The sequence below is a fragment of the Myxine glutinosa genome, chromosome 4 (assembly GCF_964187855.1).
Source record: "Myxine glutinosa chromosome 4, kmMyxGlut1.1, whole genome shotgun sequence".
NCBI classification, from domain to species: Eukaryota; Metazoa; Chordata; class Myxini; order Myxiniformes; family Myxinidae; genus Myxine; species Myxine glutinosa.
The window spans coordinates 181,251,688-181,274,932 of record NC_136264.1 but is presented as its reverse complement, the minus strand read 5'-3'; the positions used below and the strand labels follow the sequence as shown (position 1 = coordinate 181,274,932).

Genomic DNA, 23,245 nt, shown 5'->3' with positions numbered 1-23,245 from the left:
TGTCTGTTATTTCTTACTTTTGGTTTCATTCTTTCCCGATCGCTTTAGTCTTTTCCTGATTGAATACCTGTGGCACGATTCGGCCAATGCTTTATAATCGGGTTTAGTCCATCGCTAACAGCTCGGATTCCGGATTGCTAAACTGCTCGGCAAACTCCATCTTGTCCGGGATTCGAGCGGGGCCATCCACCTGCTTTGTAGAGGGATTGGCGGAGGTGTCCGGGAATCCCTTGACCAATCACCTTGGCCAATCCCATCCCACAAAGGAGTGGGGTAGTTCCAGGAATGGAGATGGCCAGCTTAACAGGACGAGGGGATTGACCCCCCCCCTTGCTAACGGGAGTGCCGTCCTCCGGTTCCGTAACAATTGGTAGTCAGGAGTTGGGATCTGGAACCTGGGTCTAAATTTATTTAGCCCAAATTTTGGACACCAATTGTGCTATTGGCCGTAACAATTGGTGTCGGGGAGTGGGATTTGAGGCCCGAACCAAATTATTAAAAACGTCTGAAAATTTGGTCGAAATTACGAGCGGCCGAAATTTTGTTTAAACATCCGAAATTAAAATTGTGCCATGGATGATCAAGGCAACCGGATGCCGGTAGGGGAGTTAGAAGAGGAGTTAGAGGCAACCCAGGACCCCAGGGAGGAATTGGGAGAGAGATAGGAGAGCGACGAGGATGTGGTAGAGGGGGTGTCAGGCGCACGAGATGGCGGCGCTTCGCACGAGGTTAGAGGCGCACAAAATGGCGCCTCGAACGTGGCTGCGGCAGCCACGCCCGCGGCACCGATGAACTGGAACCTATTCATGGTGCAAATGCAGGCCTTCATAGTCAAGTCGGGTGAGGAAATGGAAAAGAACAGGGGGCTGGGAAGCCAAATCGAGCAATTGGGAAACCAAATTGGAGGATTGGGAAATCAAATCAGGGGGCTAGAAGCCAAATTTGAGGGTTTAGACAACAAATTTGAGGGTTTAGACAACAAATTTGAGAGTTTAGACAACAAATTTGAGGGGTTAGACAACAGGTTGGAAGGGCTGGAAGGTAAATTGGGGGGCCAACTGGAGGACGTGGGTAACCAAATCGGGGAAATTAAGGATTGGTTAGCGGGGTTGGAAAATAGAATGGCCGCCCAGGAGAACCAGATGGAAGAGGTGAAGAATGGGTTAACGGGGTTAGAAAACAATATGGAAGGCAAATTGAGGGAAATAGGGGAGCAATCCGCCTGGGAAATTAAACAGATGGGGAACCAGATAGAGGAGGTAAAAAACAGGTTGGAAAGTAAATTGGATGCCCAAAGGAATGATTTGGAGCAGATGAGGGCGGCATCTACCAAAGAGATGGGAGAGATTGGGGAGGATATAAGGCGTGGAGTGGGTGAAGAGGTCGCGGGGGTACGCGAGGAGGTAAAGCGGGGTGAGTAGCGCATGGAGAAAAAGGTGAGGAACAGTACGGCTAGGTTACAGGGGGGCATAGAAGACCTGAAGCGGGGAGTAGAGCAGCTGACAGTGGGACAAAAGGAGTTAGGGGAGCAGGTGGAAAAGAACACGGCTGTAATAGGGGGGTTGAAAGCGACGCAAAAAGAGATCAAGAAAGAACTAATAGCGACAAAGAAGGAATGTCAGACGGTACATGAGGGACTGACAAAGAGGTTAGAGGATATGGTGGAGACAATGGAGATGAAGGAACGGGAAGTCAGGACGCATATAGAAACGACCAAGGTGGCCTTAGAGGGAGAAATTGAAGGGGCGCACCGGGAAATAAAGGAGGTGAAACAAAAATTAGAGGAAGTGGAAGAGGGGGTAGGTGAAATTAAGAAGAGACGGAGGGAGACTAGTGCGGAAAGACGGAGGGAGACTTCAAACCACAACAAACAACCACCACAACCACGAGTCAAACCACAACTCCTCAGCTAATTGTCACTTTTTCTTGACAAAAAACAAATATCTTTTATATTTAACTCATCCAAATTCAATTACAAATCCCATTAAAATCCCATGTCTTGTCACCCTTTGCATGCTGAAAGATTACTCATTTAAGCAATTAATTCCATAACTCAATTTTACCTTACATCCTTACCAAAAGGTTGAATCACACACCAACTTTGGTCCACAATTTTTTTAAAAACCAAAACAACAAAAAAAACAACCCAGGTACATGTCCACAGTCTTTTTGTTTTTTTAGAAGTGAAACAAAAAGATTTGCCTACAGTTTGTCTCATAGAATTTACAATCTTCAAACAATCGTCATACAATGCGGTAACATAATTTGGTCACCAATTAAACTAGTAACTCAAATTTCGAGCAAAATGTTCACCGTTTCACTTGCTCAAAATGACCCTTGACACATCACATCAGTGTTCCAGAACATGCACCAATCTTTGTACCACCACCAATTCCAGTGATGTGTAAATACCAATTTACCAGAATGGGGCACTGCATCCACGGCACCAACATCGCAACCTCCCTTCTGTCTACACCATGTCACAACTCCAATGTATTCCTTCATTATTTTACCATTTAACTTGTACAAATAATGTAAATTTCGCAAAATCGAGTCAAACCACAACCCTCGCCATTAAATAGTTATTGTAAGGGTGCCGCATAAATAAGTATCCCCTTTATATGAGCCTCTACCAGAGGGTGGTTGTCACTCACAAACACTCGTCGCTTGCTGTTCCATTAACAACGAACAACATCATTAGTTCATGAAACACACACCGCTTCAATCCATCAACCCTGTCATTATGACTTTGGGATTTAAAAAACGCCATAATAATCTTTACTGTATTAATTTGTTCAACACTGTCCGACATTGTGCACACAGGACAGGCAAGATTAGCAGTTACTTGCATTCCCACACCACGATCGTGCTGGAAATATCGTGTACGACATTGGGTGGTTTGCCATTGCCTTTCCACAAAGCGCTTAATTATTGTCTTTCATTAAACGTGAAGCATGTCTCAAAAGCTTACTGATGGACACGGACAAAATTGATAGACAGATTTGGTGCTCAACTGAGATAAATCAATTTGAATTTTGGTAGCATTAAATGACATGCTTAATCGCAACAGCCCTTAAATTAACACCCAGCAGATCCAATCAGTTCAGCCCATCATTTTGACAGCATTCCAAACCTGGAAATCAGACCAACAGGTAACGTTATGCAGACGTTTTACAATAGAAACTGCACTTTGCAACCAGCAGATAACGTTATGCAGACGTTTTACAATGGATGCCATTGTTTATCAATTTTTATATTTTGAAGCTTAATGGTAGACAAATATTTCATATCTAAATGTTGTATTTTCCCAAGTTCATCCAGATTTATTATTATACTAGTGGGGTCACCCGTGGGAATCCCACGGGCATGGATGTGTGTGACATTTGTACATCTTGATTTAGATGCTGCACATTAAATTTTACAATATGGTTACTGGCAATTCACCAGATCCAGAAATGGTGTAATGAACACAATTTATTTATTTCACATAATATGTGCCCCTCACTCCTCTCCACCTGACATTCTCCTCTCTCCACCCTCACGCCTCTCCAATCCCACTCCTCCACACACTCCCCTCCAATATCTCCTCACACTCCCCTCCAAAACCTCCTCGCACTCCCCTCCAATACCTCCTCACACTCCCCTCCAATACCTCCTCACACTTCCCTCCAATACCTCCTCACACTCCCCTCCAATACCTCCTCACACTCCTCTCCAATCGCTCCTCACTCCTTTCCAATCGCTCCTCACTCTCCTCTCCAATCGGTCCTCACTCTCCACTCCAATCGCTGCTCACTCTCCAACTCCTTGCTCCTCACTCTCCATCCCCTCGCTCATCACTCTCCAACCCCTCGCTCTTCACTCTCCAACTCCTTGCTCCTCACTCTCCAACACCTAGCTCCTCGCTCTCCAACCCCTCGCTCCTCACTCTCCAATCCCTCACTCATCTCCAATTTCTCGCTCCTCTCCAACCCCTAGCCCCTCACTCTCCAACCCCTAGCTCCTCACTCCCAACCCCTAGCTCCTCACTCTTCAAACCCTAGCTCCTCACTCTCCAACCCCCAACTCCTCTCCAACCCCTCGCTCCTCTTCAACCCTCCTCATCGTTGTTGCAGCAGCATCCTGTGCGAGTCTGTGATCACGTTCGTCGAGGGTCTCATTCTCCCGTCTCGTTCTTTTTCTTGCTGCAGTCTTGTGGGGTCACCCGTGGGAATCCCACGGGCATGGACGTGTGTGACATTTGGACATCTTGATTTAGATGCTGCACATTAAATTTTACAAAATGGTTACTGGCAATTCATCAGATCCAGAAATGGTGTAATGAACACAATTTCTTTATTTCACATAATATGTGACCCCTCACTCCTCTTCACCTGACACTCTCCTCTCTTCATCCTCATGCCTCTCCAATCCCACTCCTCCTCACACTCCCCTCCAATACCTCCTCACACTCCTCTCCAATACTTCCTCACACTCCTCTCCAATACTTCCTCACACTCCTCTCAAATCGCTCACACTCCTCTCCAATCCCTCACACTCCTCTCCAACCCCTCACACTCCTCTCCAACCCCTCACACTCCTCTCCAACCCCTCACACTCCTCTCCAATCGCTCCTCACTCTCCTCTCCAATCGCTCCTCAATCTCCTCTCCAATCGCTCCTCACTCTCCTCTCCAATAGCTCCTCACTCTCTATTCCAATCAGCCCTCACTCTCTGCTCCAATCGGCCCTCACTCTCCAATTCCTTGCTCCTCGCTCTCCAACCCCTTTCTCTCCAACCCCTCGCTCCTAGCTCTCCAACCCCTCGCTCCTCGCTCTCCAACCCCTCACTCTCCAACCCCTCGCTCCTCACTCTCCCACCCCTCGCTCTCCAACCCCTCGCTCCTCGCTCTCCAACCCCTAGCTCCTCGCTCTCCAACCCCTAGCTCTTCGCTCTCCAACCCCTAGCTCCTCGCTCTCCAACCCCTAGCTCCTCACTCTCCAACAACTAGCTCTCCAACCCCTCGCTCCTCGCTCAACAACCCCTAGCTCCTCGCTTTCCAACCTCTAGCTCCTCGCTCTCCAACCCCCAGCTCCTCGCTCTCCAGCCCCTAGCTCCTCGCTCCCCAGCCCCTAGCTCCTCGCTCTCCAACCCCTCGCTCCTCACCCCCCAACCCCTCGCTCTTCACTCTCCAACTCCTCGCTCCTCACTCTCCAACCCCTCACTAATCACTTCTCTCCAATTCCTTGCTCCTCTCCAACCCCTAGCTCCTCACTCCCCAACCCCTAGCTCCTCACTCTCCAACCCCTAGGTCCTCACTCTCCAACCCCTAACTCCTCTCCAACCCCTCGCTCCTCAGTCCTCTCCAACCCTCCTCATCGTTGTTGCAGCAGCATCCTGTGCGGTTCTCCCGTCTCGTTCTTTTTCTCGCTGCATCATGTTCATGTCTGCATTGACGTTCGTCGACGGACTCATTCGCTCATCTCATTCGTTTTCTTGCTGCATCCTGTTCAAGTCTGCATTCTTCATCGACCGTCTCATTCATTTTGGAAATAGAAGTTTCCACGCAACGCATGAATTGTCACGATCCTCAAGAAGAAGTGTCTCATAATCATCAAATGACAAATGGCAAGTAAATTACATTGTGAAAATTAAAGATTTCAAATAAACCTATTTAAAGTGTATGCGCACATAACTAATAAAAAAAAAACGAAGAAATATCTCTCGGTAATTTCCTGAAACATATTTTACTTCCGGATAATAATGTTGAATGAAATAAGAACGAAGAAATATATGTCGTTTTTGTGACGAATGTCATCAAAAGTAAAAGTAATATATCTTAACGGAAAAGAAAAAGCGAATTTTTAAATATATGTCGACATTTTCCCCGACTGTTATTTTCGGCGGTGTATTTTTGTGTATCATCGTGGCGTGATTTAAAAAAATATATCTCTGCATTTTCCCGTGTGTGCGTGAATGTTCTCAATTATTTCTGACACCGAGTCTAAAACCATCGATAAAAATTAAATCAGATGGTGAATTCGAGATAAAATCGTGAGGGTGACTCAATGAATGAGCTTTATTTTACAGGCCTTTGAGAATTCATTTCGTTCTATAAACAGAAACTTTCATGGGATTCTCTTCCCGTTTTTTTTTCAACCAAGTCTAAAACTATGTTAGCGACTGTTAAAAATGAAATGATATATCGAATTTGAGTTGAAATAAACCTGTGTGAGAGAGAAAGACAGCACGGGCCTAACTAAACAGGCCTCAAAGCTATTCGAGATAATAAAATGGTGGATATTTGTTTACATGAAGCCTCTCCAAGAATGGGTGGAGCTACTCTGCAAACGGAGTAAGCCACACCCCCGGACAGACAGACAGACAGACAGACAGACAGGACAGAATCACCGTAGCCTATTATAATATAGATGTAAATATATACTTTTCACCTTTCAATAAAAAATATATGTACCAACCAAATCTGTTTTCCTGAAATATATGCCTGGACCTGCATTGTTGAATCCACCTGTTCCTTCAAGGCACATAAAACATGCAGAAATTTACAAGAACAACATCGTAATTTTGTGTTATTTCTCCCATTCACAAATTATGTACGCAATTTTAGCCTGTTCATTAAATTTCCATCATTTTGTCATGCAATAATCCTAGATATCTATATTTAATTGAACAAAAGGTCCACATGCAAATCACACAGAAAGGCTTGCATCTTTAACATTGATCATAAATCAAAACATCTCTGAATCGTCACTCAGAACGTCTGCTAGATCAAAAATACTCGCCCATTTCTGTAAGTGAAATCACACATGTGCATCCTTTTGTCATAAATATATTCATTCATATGAAAGTCAGCTTCAACCACCATTCGAGTGAATGTTAGTTCTCAGCCTGTCTGTAAAACACCAACAAAGCATTTTACATTCACACCCAAGTTGCACACAGCCTAACTTTAACAGGTGCACCTGTTGCTAAATTTTTTTATCACACTGCATGCATTTCACGCACACCTGCAAACACAATATTTTCACCCATATCTCTGACACACCATTGCAAAGCACACACCCTGCCACACACCAAAACTCACTCTTGATACTTCAAGACATGCACACAATCACTTGAGCTCATGACAAAATACAGGGAAAACACAAATAAAATACAGTCTTCCCTTTCAATGTACAATACACTTGACCAAATGTCAAACCACTGCACCCTACACACTCATGCTAGGGCTGCAGCAAGAAGCAACCAACTCACTTCACACAACATCAAATAACTGTTCACCACCCCTTCTTCTGCAGCAAGAGTAAGTGAGTGAAACAGTGAGAACCACCGCTACAAATTGTGGACACCTGTGTTTAACCGGTCAAAACCAGATTTGACAAAACCAAACCAGTTTGACGAAACACACCTGGGGTATTTCACGCGATCAACCGTCCGGTATACCCACCAACCAAATAAGCAACCAACTCACACACCAAATCACACACAAAACCACACACCAGATCACACCGTTTGATTCCAAAACCGAATCTGATCAAGAAATCACAAATCACTGGAACATCCAACCGAGATTTCAACCTGCAGCTAATTTATGCAAGAACAGACAGACAGATGATACGAATAGTTAACACAATACAACACCCTGTGACCATAATACTCGGGAATCAAAATCTGTAATCAGTTTGTTAGATACGTTACCAAGCTACCAGGAGCTAGAGGAGAGTACAGTTTGTGCTCTAGTCTCCGTTTTCAAGGTCGTCTCAGAGTTAGCAAAAGTGTCACGGTCGCCATTTGTTGAATATATATTTTTAGACAGTATGTAATAGTTGAATCTAGCGGGGAAATGTAATAAGTAATAAGGCTAAATAGTATGTAATAAGGCTAACCCCCGCTCTAGCGGGGAAAATGGCCTTAAAAACTATCATTCATTCATTCATTCATGTAATAGTTGAATCAAGAATTCAATGTCCATACACTTTTGTCAGAGGAAGAATCACAAATTTTAATTCAGGAGGAGGACAACACTTTTGTTTACAAGGGAATACACAGCAAGGAACAATAACCTTCATCAAACCAAGAAGAGCATACTACAATTCATGAAAGCACATTGCAAGATTCACAAAAAGTCCCAAGTGAAAATCCTGGTACAGTAGAGATGTACATCAAAGGAAACATCATAAGGATACACCAAATAACAGTAGCATGCACAGTATACAGTCAACATACAGTGCAGACAAGCCAAGTAAAATCCGAAGTACAACATTTACAACATAAGTGAAAATCATAAGTACAACATACCAACATTTACAAACCAAGTGAGAATCCTACTATTTGGACATCAGTCCTGACCTTTATACAAGTTGAAAGTGGGAAGAGAAAGTGGAGAGGGAGGAGCGAAGATGGGATTGGTTGCAATAGAAAAATGGGAGGGGAACATTAGGATTGGTAGATGGGAGGGATGAGGGCAATGGGGATTGGTCGAATGAAATATTGGAGTGGGAGGGAGCAAGGATCGAGGGATACAATGTGATTGGTCGAGTGAAATATTGGGATGGGGAGGCTCCCCGCCGAGTAGGTCTGCATATCAAATCTTTTTAATGAGGCACATCTGTTTCCCATTGTCTCCTGCCAGACATTTCGGAGCCATCATCCTTTTAATTCTGCTTGGAGACTTCAAGAACATTTGAAGGTCATTCATTGACTATCTCAGTGAAGCATAAATAAGAAATAAGTGGATATATCTTTTACTCATTTCGACACTACAAGGACAAAGATTACTTACTTTATTTCAAAGCACCATATCTTTAACTACAGTATATTACCCTTAGTCATAATTAAATAATTACAGTGCCTTTATTATTAAAACTATTCCAAATTATTTACCATTCTGTGGTTTTATCTGTAATTCATTTATTGCTAACATCATTGTTTCCACAGGACCTGAGTATTCTGCCAGTTGATGCAAGGGTTATCATACCATATTGCAAATTGACACAATAATAACATGATAACTTAATAAGTCATGTTAAAACTTCAAACAGGCATGCAATTAAATAATAAAGTCCTTATTTAATAAATAGGTATTTACTTCACAATTTGTCATACTTAAAAACCCATACATAGTTTTGTCAAGATTTAAAACTCAGAACAATTTGTTGCAGGCGGAACTTTGTTGCCTCAGGGAAATCACTCGGTAGCCATGACAACCACATTCCTTGTCAACCTGCAAACTCATCTTTTCCCTCATAAGTGAAAAGATCAATATGTATTGATATATATGTATTGTCTGTTATGAACAATGTTAAAATAATCGTCAACTTCATGGATCACACGTTCAGTCTCAATCTCATATAAAATGCACACAGCATTTGCATTTCATGACCTAGGGTGCCCTGCGTCCTGTCCAGGTTGTGCAAACTGCAGACCCTATTAGTTTGCCATATAAAACTCGCTATTTGACCATAAATCAAGGATTTATTATATATAACATCTGGATATATTGTGTAGGATATAAGAATGTATAAACTTCTATGTACCATAAAAAACTTATACACAAGATAAGTAGGTTCTAAACACACGATTTTGACAGGTTGTGGCTCATAAAAATCACTTGATTCATAGATAAATTTTACACTTCCACAGGTGCCATAACTATGACGTCATAATTCGACAGGGACAACGCTTAGTCTGATCAGTTTGAAATTTATTGAGCATGATCTATGCAACAATTATTTAGAGAATATAAATTTATGATGTCATCGCTCACGTGGTCTGGCCGCCATATTGGATCAAAAAAAAAGAAACATTCAAAAATAGAAGAGGTGGCTCACACCAAGTTGACTGCGCAGGGTAAGTATTCTATGAATACAATCTAGGTCTATTTCTGCATCAATTTATACCGAGAAGATGCTCAAGAAATTTCATCCTGATCGGATAAAGTTTTTTACTTGTCGAATTATGACGTCACAACGGCGGTACCTGTGACGTCATCATTCAGATATGTTATTCTGCATGGAGAGTTCTTTGCAATGCGACCTGTCTCAATTATTTCTGTGCAGCGGTTTTTGAGATATAGAGGTGCAAAGTTTTTTTTTCCAAGGTGGTGCCCATACCACATGACCTGTGACGTCATCATATTCATTAAAATATTCTACAGGAGGAGGCCCTCCCATGGTGGAAATTTAATGTCAATCGAACCAACGGTTGCCGAGAAAATGAATTTTTAAAATGCAGACAGGCAGGTATGTACGAACGTACGTACGCACGCACCCAAATGCTTAACCCTGCCTTTCGCTTCGCGAGCGCAGGGTAATGATGACGTCATAGGTGCCGCCTTTACAACGTCATAATTCGACAAGTAAAAAAACGTTATCCAATCAGGATGAAATTTCTAGAGTATCTTCTCGGTATAAATTTATGCAAAAATAAAATTATAATGACGTCGTAGGTCACGTGGTTCGGGCGCCATATTGTTTTGAGTGAAAAGCCTGAAAAACTACTAAAATACAATTTTCTCCTAAACAACTGAACAGATTGAGGCCAAACTTTGCAGGCAAAATCGCATACCCATGACGAACAAAAAAAGTCAGCAAGCTTGACATCATGCCTCACATGGTTTCGGAGTTATGACGTTTTTAAGCATAATGTTTTAAAACCAAACTCCTCCCTTATTTTTGAATCTATCGAGGGGAAACTTCACAGATGTGTTCAGCATATCAGTCTCCTAAAATGACCTTTTGGAATTTGCGATAGGTCATGTGGTTTGGCAGATATATATAATTAAACGAAAATATTTTTTTTTTAATGATAACTCTTGAACAGCTTCATTGATGGACGTGAAACTTTAAATTATAGTAGAGGTAATGAAGTGTAACAAGTGTGCCAGATGTCAAGATGATTGGATGTACGGTCTGGAAGCTAGACGTTGTTATTGCGTGAAGAAGAAGTCTTCTAGATTGGGCATGGAATGAATTATCATGACGAGCAGCCAAAGTACGGAGCGACCTCACGGGTCATATCACACTGCACAGATTTTGAATTTGTTTTGAAAGCCATTAATTTGGCGTATTGGCCGATGCATATTCCAAGTTTCAGCTAGTTTCAATGTATAGCCTTTGAGATATGAGAGCCAACACATTTTGGGCAGACGGACGCACAGACACCAACGTGAATTTGAGGGTTTTCTTAATAAAACTCAAGAATGCGGAAATGAACGTTGTTGAAATTTGGAACATATTACCTCGACATACAAAGCATTTACTTCTGATATTTGCAGCCGATTTCGACCAGTAGAAGCGAATTTTCTATGCCCCTGGGATGGTAATATAAGGAGAAAAACAGAAGGAGAAACGAATTTTCAGTCCGTTTGTTGAAGCTGCACACAGAGAAACCATCCCATATAAAGGGAGGGATGCTTTGCACCTCCCTTGATTCCTACGACAGTGCATTCGTGTCTAATCATGAACTAGTCCAGCGTGTAGTGTAACAAGCGTTACGCCTAGGCCCCCCGCCGGTGAAGTGATGTGAGTTGACAAAGTGGAAGACGCAAGGCGGCTATCTTGGATTTTGACATGGCGACCCAATTTTCAATAGCGTTCTCCCTTATGCATAGATACACCCACACACCAGATTATAAGTTAGTAGTTCCTTTAGTTTTCAAGATATTTCACTCACAAGGTTCAGACATATATATGGTGGCGGCCATCTTGGATTTTGACCTGGCGACCCAATTTTCAATAGCGTTCTTCCTTATGCGTAGATACACCCACACACCCGATTAGAAGTTGGTACTTCGCTTATTTTTCAAGATATTCCGCTCACAAGGTTCAGACATACTGTACATGGCGGCGGCCATCTTGGATTTTGACGTGGTGACACAATATTCAATCGCGTTCTTCCTTATGCATAGATACACCCACACGCCAGATTAGAAGTTAGTAGTTCGTTTATTTTTCAAGATATTTCGCTCACAAGGTTCAGACATACATGGCGGCAGCCATCTTGGATTTGGACGTGGCGACCCAATTTTCAATAGCGTTCTCCCTTATGCATAGATACACCCACACACCAGATTATAAGTTAGTAGTTCGTTTATTTTTCAAGATATTTCGCTCACAAGGTTCAGACATACATGGCGGCAGCCATCTTGGATTTGGACGTGGCGACCCAATTTTCAATAGCGTTCTCCCTTATGCATAGATACACCCACACACCAGATTAGAAGTTAGTAGTTCGTTAATTTTTTAAAGATATTTCGCTCACAAGTTTCAGACATATATATATAGTGGCGGCCATCTTGGATTTTGAAGTGGTGACCCAATTTCAAAAGCGTTCTTCCTTATGCCTTCTTCCTTTTGCCGAGATACACCCACACACCAGATTAGAAGTTGGTACTTCGCTTATTTTTCAAGATATTCTGCTCACAAGGTTCAGACATTCATGGCGTCAGACATACATGCCGGCGGCGATCTTGGATTTTGACGTGGGTTGCACCCACACACCAAATTAGAATTCGGTCCTTCGCTTACGCACGCACGCATGCACGTAAGCACGCATGGACGCCCGCACGGACGGACGGAGGGGAAAACCATAGTCCCCCTTTCGCTCCGCGGTGCGACGGGGGACAATAAATATACAAACCCCACGATCACCATTTGAAGACTTGCATCAAGATTTTATTTGAATTCACTATTTAAAACATCCTCATCTCATATCACGAAGGAGGATAAGCTTTTAACAATTTTCCAATTGGCTGGACTGAGAGAAGAAGAATAATGTGTCTTGTTGCATTGGCCTATTGGAATGAAGAAAAAGCAATAAGTGAAATAGAAGTCAGTTAGATTCACGTCATGGAAATCAATTTATTTATTAATGGATAAAAATTATGGCAGATTTTCTTGCACCTCCCCCCACCCCCCCCCCCGCCCCCAACCCCCTCTGCCTTTTTTCATATTTTCCCCTCCCTTTGCCTGACTCCAATCACGTCCCAAAAGCTTTCCCTCTCCCTCCCCATAATTCCCTCTCTTATCATCCCTTATTCCCTACCATCCCCCTCCCTTCTCCCCTACCATCCCCCAAATATGGCAACATTAACAGATGGCCCATTATTATTTTGAAACAAAAAAAATGTAAAATGATAAGCTCTGCAGTTAAGTTATCCTCTACCTTTAGTTTCATCAGTAGGCATTGACAGTAGCACCAACTAAAGCAACATTAAGCGTTAGTGCATTGCAACAAATGTGACTCCTCTGGTAAACCAAGCCGTTTCCTGCGCCAGGCCACCAAGTCATCTATCTTTGGTTTCATCAGCTCCTTTATCCGCTGAAAAACACACAGACATGCACACAAGATGCCCCTGATCAAAAGTTTTCAAGAACTTTGCATTTAAACGTACAACAAGCAAACCATGTCGAGCTTTTGGACCAAGCCAATAATTGCATTTCGTAGTTGAAAGATACCGTTTGTTAGAATGAGGTACAACTACGACTTTAACAGCTCCAATTAATCACAATAACTTTATGGGGTCGTCTAAATAAGCCCAAGTCTTTCACAAACCAGGATGCAAGGGATGACATTTTAATCCAGCTGATGTGCAATTTGTTCAGGGTGCCAGTGATAACTCCCAACTCTTCCAGAAGGACAATGTGGGATCTTTAACGTCCATCTTTATAATGTTGCATGCTTATTGCACGCAGATCAGAGTAGTCCTGTCTTAGGCGCTTTTCCTGCACAGGGGGAACTGGGATTGAGCAGCTCAGGGATTATGGGAGGGGTGTATGAATAGAGAGTGGGGGTTATAGTTATTTCAAAAAGTGAGGTAGAAAACAGGGATACACCTGCTGAAGCCTCAAAAATAATGGAGAGAGGAGAGAGAGGAGAGAGAGGAGAGAGAGGAGAGAGAGGAGAGAGAGGAGAGAGAGGAGAGAGAAAATAAGAGAGAAGAGAGGAGAGAGAGGAGAGAAAGAAAAAGAAAAAGAAAAGCAGAGAAATAGAGATAAGCAGTGATGTAGATTTAAAAGGAAAAGTAGAGACATATATATATATATATATATATATATATATATATATATATATATATATATATATATATATATATATATATATATATATATATATATACAGACTTGGCATTTAATATGGAATTTTTTTTTTTTCTTGACTTGGGTTTACTTTCTTAACTCAGTATATCAATCTGGTGAGTTTCTTTTACACTTTGTTGATTTATTTGTTAAAAGAACCATGTCACTGATTGTCTGTCGCAGCAAGAAGTCAACAACAGGATAATATCACAGGTGGCGTGGCAAAATGTACGGACAGGTGCATTTGATGATTGGCTTCACAGTCGGGTATACAAGGGTTGCTGCGTTCTGTATTAGTGGAAAACAACTGCTGCACGTCTCCAAAAGTTATTGCCGCTTCCTCAGGAGATGGTCCGTCAACTCGACAATGCTGTTTGTCATGGAGTGATGGAGAGGCAGTAGGTCTTACAGACAACCCTAGTGCCCTTTGGCGGTGGATGGTAGCTGGCCCTGTGGTTGCCGCAGTGATTGAGGACTTTGAAGATGCACACCAGCTAATGGGAAGAGGAGATGATGTGCTCCACCATGACCAGACAGCAAGTGTGCAGAAAGCATTAAAGAAAGACGTCTGCTCCCTCATCAATGTATTGGAAGAACTGGGCAATCCATTTGAAGAGGAGAGCAAAGACCTGCTTGTCCTTGACAGCAAAGACATTGCTGAACCATCGGCAGTGGAGACTGTTAAAAAGGCACAGAGAATTGGTCAACAGCAGTTTCAAGCATTCACAAAAGAATGTCTTGTGGAGAGAACAAAGCCCATTGATGACCCATGTTGTGGAAAACCAATCAGGTCCACACAACTTTAGTCCAACGGGTGGTTTAATTGCATTTAGATCATGACATCATCCTGTAAAGTAGGAAATACAATAAGTATACGATGTGACATCACATGGGACCATTCATAACATTCAATGCAAGCAAGCTGGATATTCTATGCAGGCGTACCGTTAGCGAGTCTACCAGATGTAACGTGTCACAGGAGAAGTCTCGGAGCTCCGTCCGCAGCAGTGGGTCTTATAGTCACGCCCCTAGTGGTGTCAACGAGCAGCGAGCATCACCCCGGGTTCAGTACGAATACGATTTCACTACATTCTCCCCCCGTCAGAATTATACGGCAGCGCGGCTAAAAGCGAGTGAGCGTCAGCACGAACAGGGTGCGGAACATCAGTCGACCCAACCGTATCGGGCCGGGCGGCGAATTTCTCTGCCAGCACGCGTCCGAAATTCCCCGGGTATGGCATCACGTATCCCTGTGTCCCCGGCGTCGGAGGCGCCAACAGGGTCGGGTGACGAAGGGGGTAACTCCAAGTCGTCGGGCCCAGGTAGTCTCGGCGAGGGGAGGGTCGGTAGACTTTCGGCGATGGGAGCGTCGGGAGAAGCCATAGTCTCATAGATGGGTTCGATCGGTTCGTCCGATTCCCTACTTAGGTCGGCGACCCCGCAAGGAGCAAGGTGACGGACGGAGACAGTAGTCTCACGGCCATCAGTCGTCATCACACGAGCATGCTCAGGATTAGCCTGGAGAATCTGCACTTTGTCCACTAGGGGGTCGTACTTGCTCGCGCGAACCGCCCGTTTAAGGTAGGCCGGCCCGGGCCCAGCGAGCCAACTGGGCAAAGACCGTATACACCCCGAGCTCCTGGGGTGGTGGAAAAGTCGCTCGTGGGGAGTTTGGTTGGTTGCCGTACTCAGGAGAGCCCTGATCGAGTTCAACGCCGCAGGTAGCGACCAAGCCCATTTATCGAGGCCCCGGCCGAGGGTCCGGAGGTTGAGCATGACGGCCCTCCAGATAATCCCGTTGAAGCGTTCGATCTGCCCATTAGCCTGGGGTCTGTACGGCGTGGTGTAACTAGAAGCAATGTTATTTTGGAGCAGATAGCCGCGCACCTCCTGAGACAAGAAGACCGCACCCCGGTCGGTATGGACATAGGCCGGGTAACCGAACATTGAGAACAAGTTCTGTAAGCATCGCATCACCGTGGCAGCAGTCATGTCCGTGCACGTATAAGCAAAGGGGAATCGCGAGTACTCATCAACGATAGTGAGCAGGTAGCGAGAGCCGCTCGACACCGGCAATGGGCCCTTGAAATCCATCGCCAAGCGTTCCCACGGGCGCGTAGCCTTCACCAGAGTCCCCATGGGAGGGTTATAGAAACGCGGTTTGATTTCCGCGCAGATAGCGCAGTCACGACAGATACGGCGGATATCGTCAATCGAGTATGGGAGATTTCCACACTGCACAAAATGAGCGAAACGCGTTACGCCGGGATGGCCCGCAGTGGCATGCAGCACCCGTAGGCCCTCCAAAGAGGTGATACCCGTGCATGTAGCCGGTCGTGATAAGGCATCGGCGGCCCGGTTATCCTTCCCCGGGTGATATTTGATGGTGTAACAGAAGTCGGCGAGTTCGATACGCCAGCGAGTGATTTTCTCATTCTTAATGCGCTGGGTGTGTAAGGTGTCGTACATGAACGCAACGCTTTGCTGGTCCGTGATGATTTGGAAGCTCCGCCCGAGTAAGTACGGGCGCCATCGCCGAATAGACTCGACGATCGCATACGCTTCCTTTTCAACGGACGAGTGTTTCCGCTCAGCGGTGGTAAGAGTCCGTGAAAAGAAAGCCACGGGACGCCCCCCTTGGGAGAGGGTCGCCGCGATGGCCTGATCCGAGGCGTCACTTTCGAGGACGAACGAGCCGCTCTCGTCGATGGTCGCCACGGCGGCTCGGGCGATGTCGGCCTTAAGGCCTTCAAAGGCCGCCAATGCGGCCGGACTCAGGGGGAAGGTGTCGCAGGCCACGAGGGGGCAAAGTTTCGCGGAGAAACTTTGAACCCATTTGGAGTAATGGGCGAACAGCCCAAGGGCGCGCTTCAGGGACGCCCGATCACAGGGAGGGGCCATGTCGAGCAAAGGTCGCAGACGCTCCTTATCCGGAGCGACAGAGCCATGGGTCACGGTGTACCCCAGAAGATCTATCATGCGTAGGGAGTATTGGCACTTATCCTCATTCATAGTTAAGTGATACCTCTGCGCGACCTCAAGGAAGCGCTTCAGATTAGCATCATGGTGCCCTTGGTCATATCCACAAACCGTAAGATTATCGAGGTAGACGAAAACATCGGTTAAGTGCTCCCGCGCAACGAGGTCATCCATGGCCCTCTGGAAACAAGCGACCCCGTTCGTTACCCCAAAAGGCAATCGCATAAATTGGTACAACCGCTGCCCCGACTCAAATGCGGTATAGATACGATCCGCCCTAGAGATAGGGATCTGGTGGTACGCACTACGGAGATCGAGAGTGCTATAGACCGAATACTGGGACACCTGTTGCACTAGCGCGTCCATCCCCGGAAGGGGGTAGGCATCCAGCTGTGTAAAGCGGTTAATCGTTTGGGAATAGTCGATTACCATGCGTCTGCGATGGGCCTCGCTGCGCACCACCAAGACCTGGGCACGCCACGGCGACCTACTAGGTTCTATGATGCCGTCTTTCAAGAGCTGAGCCGTTTCGTCCGCAATGAATTGCATGTCTGCGCGAGAGTAGCGCCGTGATTTCACCGCGACAGGGGTGCAGTCGGAGGTTAGATTGGGGAACAGCGAAAGCGGCTGGATGTCCATTTGCGCTAGGGCGCACACCGCAAGCGCGTCGTCCGCCCCCACAACAAGCGTGTCAGGCCCACCAAACTCCATTACCAGACGTCCATGCAGCTTAAGAAAATCATGTCCTAACAGAATATCAGCACATAATGCGGGTAAAACCATAAGGTGTACATCAGGGAAAACCCGTCCCTTTAGCACGAGTTTCAATCGGCATTCCCCCTTCGTGCTGAGTCGAAGCCCCTGGGAAGCCATGAAGATCCGTCTCGTAGACCTCCAGATCCGCCATCCATGCCTGAGCACAAGTCGCTGGTCGATAGAACTATCCATAGACCCTGTATCCACCAAGGCCCGAACACAATGGCCTTCGACCATGAGGGGAATAAGGGCTTGAGCCAGGCCAGACGAGGCTGCTGGGAGCGGGACTGAGCCCCCCCAAATGGGTCGGACAAGCCTCGCGGGTGGATCCTACGCCAGCAGCAGTTTTGCGGTCGTGGCCGGAGTCTGCGTTGACCATGGGGAATCCAGTAACGCCATCAGAGGGCTTTCCCAAGCATTCCGGTGTTTCGCGATTCAAAATCTGACAATTCTGACGGGAAAAGGCCTCCGTAGTATTCGAAATCGCCTTTTGACACTTTTGGCAGAAAAAGGCCTCCGTAGTATTCGAAATCGCCTTTTGACACTTTTGGCAGCAAAAGGCCTCCGTAGTATTCGAAATCGCCTTTGTCGGGGCGTGGGCCACCGTTAGCTCGTGGACGACATGAGGAGAACGTTCCGCTGGGGCTTGGCGAGGCTTCAAAGCCCCTTGCGTGGCCCGGAGTTTGGTCAAGGACACGTACTTCGTGCCCGATGGAGGATGAGACGGTGGTGGCTGTCCGGTGACGCCCGCCAAGGACGTCTGAGCGCCCAGGGGCCCGCAGAGAGGGGCCCTCCCCTTCGAAGTCGGGTAAGGCGCCGGGTTTCGGGCTCGGCTCGCGGGCTCCGCAATGAGCCCATTCAAGGTCGCCGCGACCGCGCAACCGCGACCGCGACCGCGCGATTCAATGAGCCGTGAGCCGCGTGCCGTTTTCCTGCACACTCTTGTGTAATGTCCCTTTTGCGAGCACAAATGGCATATAGCGTCTCGTGCCGGACACACGAGCCGGGCATGGCGTGGCCCCCCACAGAAAAAGCATGCGGCCTTGGGTCTGGTCGTAACGGCAGCCGTCAGGGCTGGGTCTTCCTCCGGAGCATCCCGGAGTTCCGCGAGCGGATCCGCGTCCTCGGCGGTAGCACTCTCCGGCCGGGTGTGTAGTGTAGTGCCCGCCAAGAGGCGCGTGCGATCATAGGTGTTCGATTGCATCCGCGCTTCAGTGTATACTTTCCCTTGCTCGAGTGCCATAGCGAAGGTCAGGTCGGTCTTCTCTAAGAGCTTGAGCCTTAGTTCCTGGGAGGAGACCCCTGCAATGAAGGCATCTAAAAGAAGATCATCCTGAGCCTGCGCGGGAGTCCGTGGCTCCCTGATGCTGTCCAGCAAGAGCTGCCGGAGCTCCTGGGCGTAGTGGTCCATCGCCTCGTTGGGTTGCTGACGTCGCGTTTGCAGCAAATATCGTGCATACACCGGGCTTTTTTCCTTTACTAGGGCATGCCCGTACTATATATATATCTAAAATTATATCCCCCCCTCTATTTACATGAAATGGTTTGGTCCATTCGCAAAGCCAAAGCGAACGGCTTGCGAGTACGGTGACAATCCCCCCCCCCCCCTCTATTTACATGAAATGGTTTGGTCCAAAGCGAACGGCTTGCGAGTACGGTGACAATCCCCCCCCCTCTATTTACATGAAATGGTTTGGTCCAAAGCGAACGGCTTGCGAGTACGGTGACAATCCCCCCCCCCCCCCTCTATTTACATGAAATGGTTTGGTCCAAAGCGAACGGCTTGCGGAGTTTGGTAAAGAAATCGCCATAGCTCGGTAACTACTTGTCCGATTAATATGAAACCTTGAAAAGGCACATGCTCGGGTCCCCAGCAATATACCTGGCAAGTTTCAAGTATATCGGACCCATGGTTGTCGAGAAACAGCGGTCACAGACAAACACACAGACACACAGACATACAGAGATTACTGGAATTATAGATAGATGTACAGCCGTTTGAGCTCCGCGATGGAGAGGTCATACGTCGCGCATTGAGCGATAGAGTTGTACACCCGGTAGTCGATTTTTGAATGTAGTGTTGCTAGCTTCGCGGCAGCCGTCGGCGCAGTCTCAGGCTCATCAAAATGATTCTCCAATGTTCTGAGCCAGTGCTTCAGTTGCAAGCCACCATCCGGGGCTTGCGGGTCGGCGCAGAATACGGAAACCGTCAGCGTCTTGTTGCCAGCCATGTCGGTAGATCTTAAATGCAATTAAGTGTTGTGGAAAACCAATCAGGTCCACACAACTTTAGTCCAACGGGTGGTTTAATTGCATTTAGATCATGACATCATCCTGTAGAGTAGGAAATACAATAAGTATACGATGTGACATCACATGGGACCATTCATAACATTCAATGCAAGCAAGCTGGATATTCTATGCAGGCGTACCGTTAGCGAGTCTACCAGATGTAACGTGTCACAGGAGTAGTCTCGGAGCTCCGTCCGCAGCAGCGGGTCTTATAGTCACGCCCCTAGTGGTGTCAACGAGCAGCGAGCATCACCCCGGGTTCAGTACGAATACGATTTCACTACAACCCAATCCACCGCAACCGGTTGACACTGTTTGTTGGCTCAACAAAAAAGATGGCAAGTAAGCAGGAGCAGCAGCTGACCTCAATGAAAAGTGATGTCGAGCTGTTCTCACGACTCTACATTAGCTGTCAAACAAGAGATGGAAACCTGGAAGAATTCTTTCAGCATGAGAATCAAGCATGGCCACCAGCGCTCTCCGATGGAGGAAGATTATGACTTGGGGCCAAGAGTGACCTTCTGACATGCCTGGAGGACCTGTCTCCAGCTCAGACTAAAGCCCCTGATGCTACTTGTGTAGTTCTTGAAGGAGCTGCCATCATTCAGATGATGAGGCCAGCAGGTGCCAAGACATTTGATGAATATGCCCAGCAGATATTCATCCCATACATCTCTTCTCATCTGCGCAGTGTGTCACGCGTGGACCTCGTTTGGGATACTTACAAGGATGACTCCCTGAAAGGCACAGCAAGAGCCAAGCGTGGAAAGGGTGTAAGGAGACGTGTGGTTGGGAAGGCTGCCATACCAGGAAACTGGCAGAACTTTCTGCGGGTTGACAGCAACAAAACTGAACTATTCAGTTTCTTGTCCAGGGTCCTCCTTCAGGTGTTCTGTGAAGAAGACAAGGAAGTTGTCCTCACTGATGGGCAGGGTGTGCTCAGCACACAGCTACTTCAAGATCTCCATACCCTGGCCCCATGCAGCCATGAAGAGGCTGATAGTCGTATGCTACTGCACGTATCACATGCTGCACAGCATGGCCACCAACAGGTGCTGATTCGGACTGTTGACACTGATGTTGTGGTCTTGGCTGTGTTTGCCATAAGTCTACTACCATCTGGATGTGAACTCTGGCTAGCATTTGGAACAGGCAAGAGCTTTCGCTACCTGGCAGCCCACCAAATCGCTGCATGTCTCGGACCAGAGATGTCATGTGCCCTTCCAATGTTTCATGCTTTGACAGGCTGTGACACCGTATCCAGCTTTGCTGGACATGGAAAGAAGGCAGCATGGTCTACATGGAAGTCGCTTCCAGAATTGACAGATGCACTACTGATGCTGGCAAGTGGACCAAACGAGATCCCAGATGATGCAATGAACATTATTGAGAGGTTTGTCATACTTCTCTTTGACAGAACAAGCACCTGCACCAAGGTGGACGATGCAAGAAGGAAGCTCTTTCTACGGAAAAACCCAGTGCAGAAAATACCACCTACCCGAGCTGCTCTGGTGGAGCACGTCAAGAGAGCAGTTTACCAGGGTGGTCACATCTGGGGAAAGACACTGCTACCAGACCCTGTGCTGCCATCACCAACTGACTGGGGATGGGTGAAGACAGAAGGATTGTATGAGCCCTACTGGACGACATTACCACAAGCATCAAAATCCTGCTACGAGCTGATCTCTTGTGGCTGCAAGAGTGGTTGCAGAACGCGCTGCAAGTGTAAGAAGGCTGCTCTTCAGTGCACAGGCCTCTGCTTCTGTGAAGGAGAATGTGAGAGCTGACCCTAAAATTCTCTGACCCCAAAAAACATCAAATGACACGCAGGTGTCCGGAAGAACCACACATTTTGGAACTGCACCCCAGAGACACAGAAAACACTGCAGGTGTTTTTCACACTATAAAAAATTGGTTGAAAATCTGCAAAATGCCCCTTTAATGGCTTCAGTACATTCACTGAACATTGTTAGATATCGTATGTTCAAACTGTTACAGTGTAATTGTTAGTATGTTCACTGAACATTGTTAAATTGCCTTTGGTAATACAGCTACAGTGTAATCCACTATATAACACCATGTTGTTAGATTTCTTTAATTTAATATTATCCTACATTGGAATACATTTTTTATCTTGCCAAAACGAAGTTTTTGCAAGATGTATTAGTCAGCTTGTATGTTTGTTTGTTTTTTTGTTTGTGGTTAATCATTTTTTTTCACGTTTAGATCACTCTGTAGACCACAGTTATTATTGGAAACTCCTGTAACTTCGCATATCAGAGTCCTATAGAGATACCCTTCAGCACACAAAATTTTGAAGGTCAAGGTCAAAGGTCAAGGTCACTTTGTGGTCAATCATGGAGGTCGACGAAACACTAATTTTTTGAGTAACTTTGATCGGATCGTCTCCAAACTTCATGGGAATCTAGTATATGGTCCGGCGCTCAGCTGATTAGTTTTTGGTGGCGATCGGCCTTGACCTTCATGGTTAGCGCTGGAGGTCGAAAATTATTGACCCCAAGGTCAAATTTTGAAATCGTAGGTACCATATCGAGTAATACCTCATATGAATGCCCTTGATGAGTGCTTCCCAGATCTGTAAACAGTTTGACGCTATGACGTCATTTGATGACGTCATGACGAAAAAACGGAATTTTCACATTTTGGCAAGATACGGTTCACCCTGTGGGTGACATATTTTTATTTTCACTTTAACTGGTCTTTAAATTATATTTGTGGTGCTGAAAACATGGTAACAGCAGCTTGGGGGTGACCAAAGTGTTCTATTCCAGTAACCGCTGGCAGCCATTTTGGGAAATGGCTGCCACTGTCATCAGAATGCCAATCTGCAATGCCCCAATATCCAGATTCATTCAACATATATTAAGCTATAAATGTACAAAATCTGGCGCTTCTATCACAAAAATGAACGATTTTTTAGCTATGCCGCCTCACTAATATGAAACTCATGTGTACTACAAATAAACAGATGCCTACCAATCAGTGTGATCCCTGGCCCTGCTTTCCTTTGCTGAGCTCCATTATCTGGGGGTTGTAGTTAGTCACTTTAAGTTGCACACATGCTTCGGAGTGTCGGTTGTCAAACGACTGTGGGAGAGGCTGAGCACGTTCTTCATGTG

General features: G+C 46.0%; 1 protein-coding gene and 1 long non-coding RNA gene across 5 annotated transcripts in view; one reads left to right on the top strand and one right to left on the bottom strand.

Annotated features, from left to right (window-relative positions):
* LOC137416736 (uncharacterized) overlaps window positions 1-23,245 on the top strand; it is a 71,246-nt gene that overhangs the window by 45,887 nt on the left and 2,114 nt on the right. The gene's annotated exons all lie outside the window — the stretch shown is intronic.
* The window catches only part of LOC137416735 (sodium- and chloride-dependent taurine transporter-like), a 157,672-nt gene continuing 142,442 nt past the window's right edge, over window positions 8,016-23,245 (bottom strand). For 2 of the 4 annotated variants that reach the window (XM_068102354.2, XM_068102357.2), the window contains one exon: window positions 13,026-13,320. In XM_068102354.2, coding sequence (XP_067958455.1) covers window positions 13,213-13,320 — 108 coding nt within the window. In that variant the 3' untranslated portion in view covers window positions 13,026-13,212. Of the gene's footprint in view, window positions 12,794-13,025; window positions 13,321-23,245 lie in introns of those variants that run through there. The other 2 variants (XM_068102355.2, XM_068102356.1) reach the window with 2 other exon arrangements.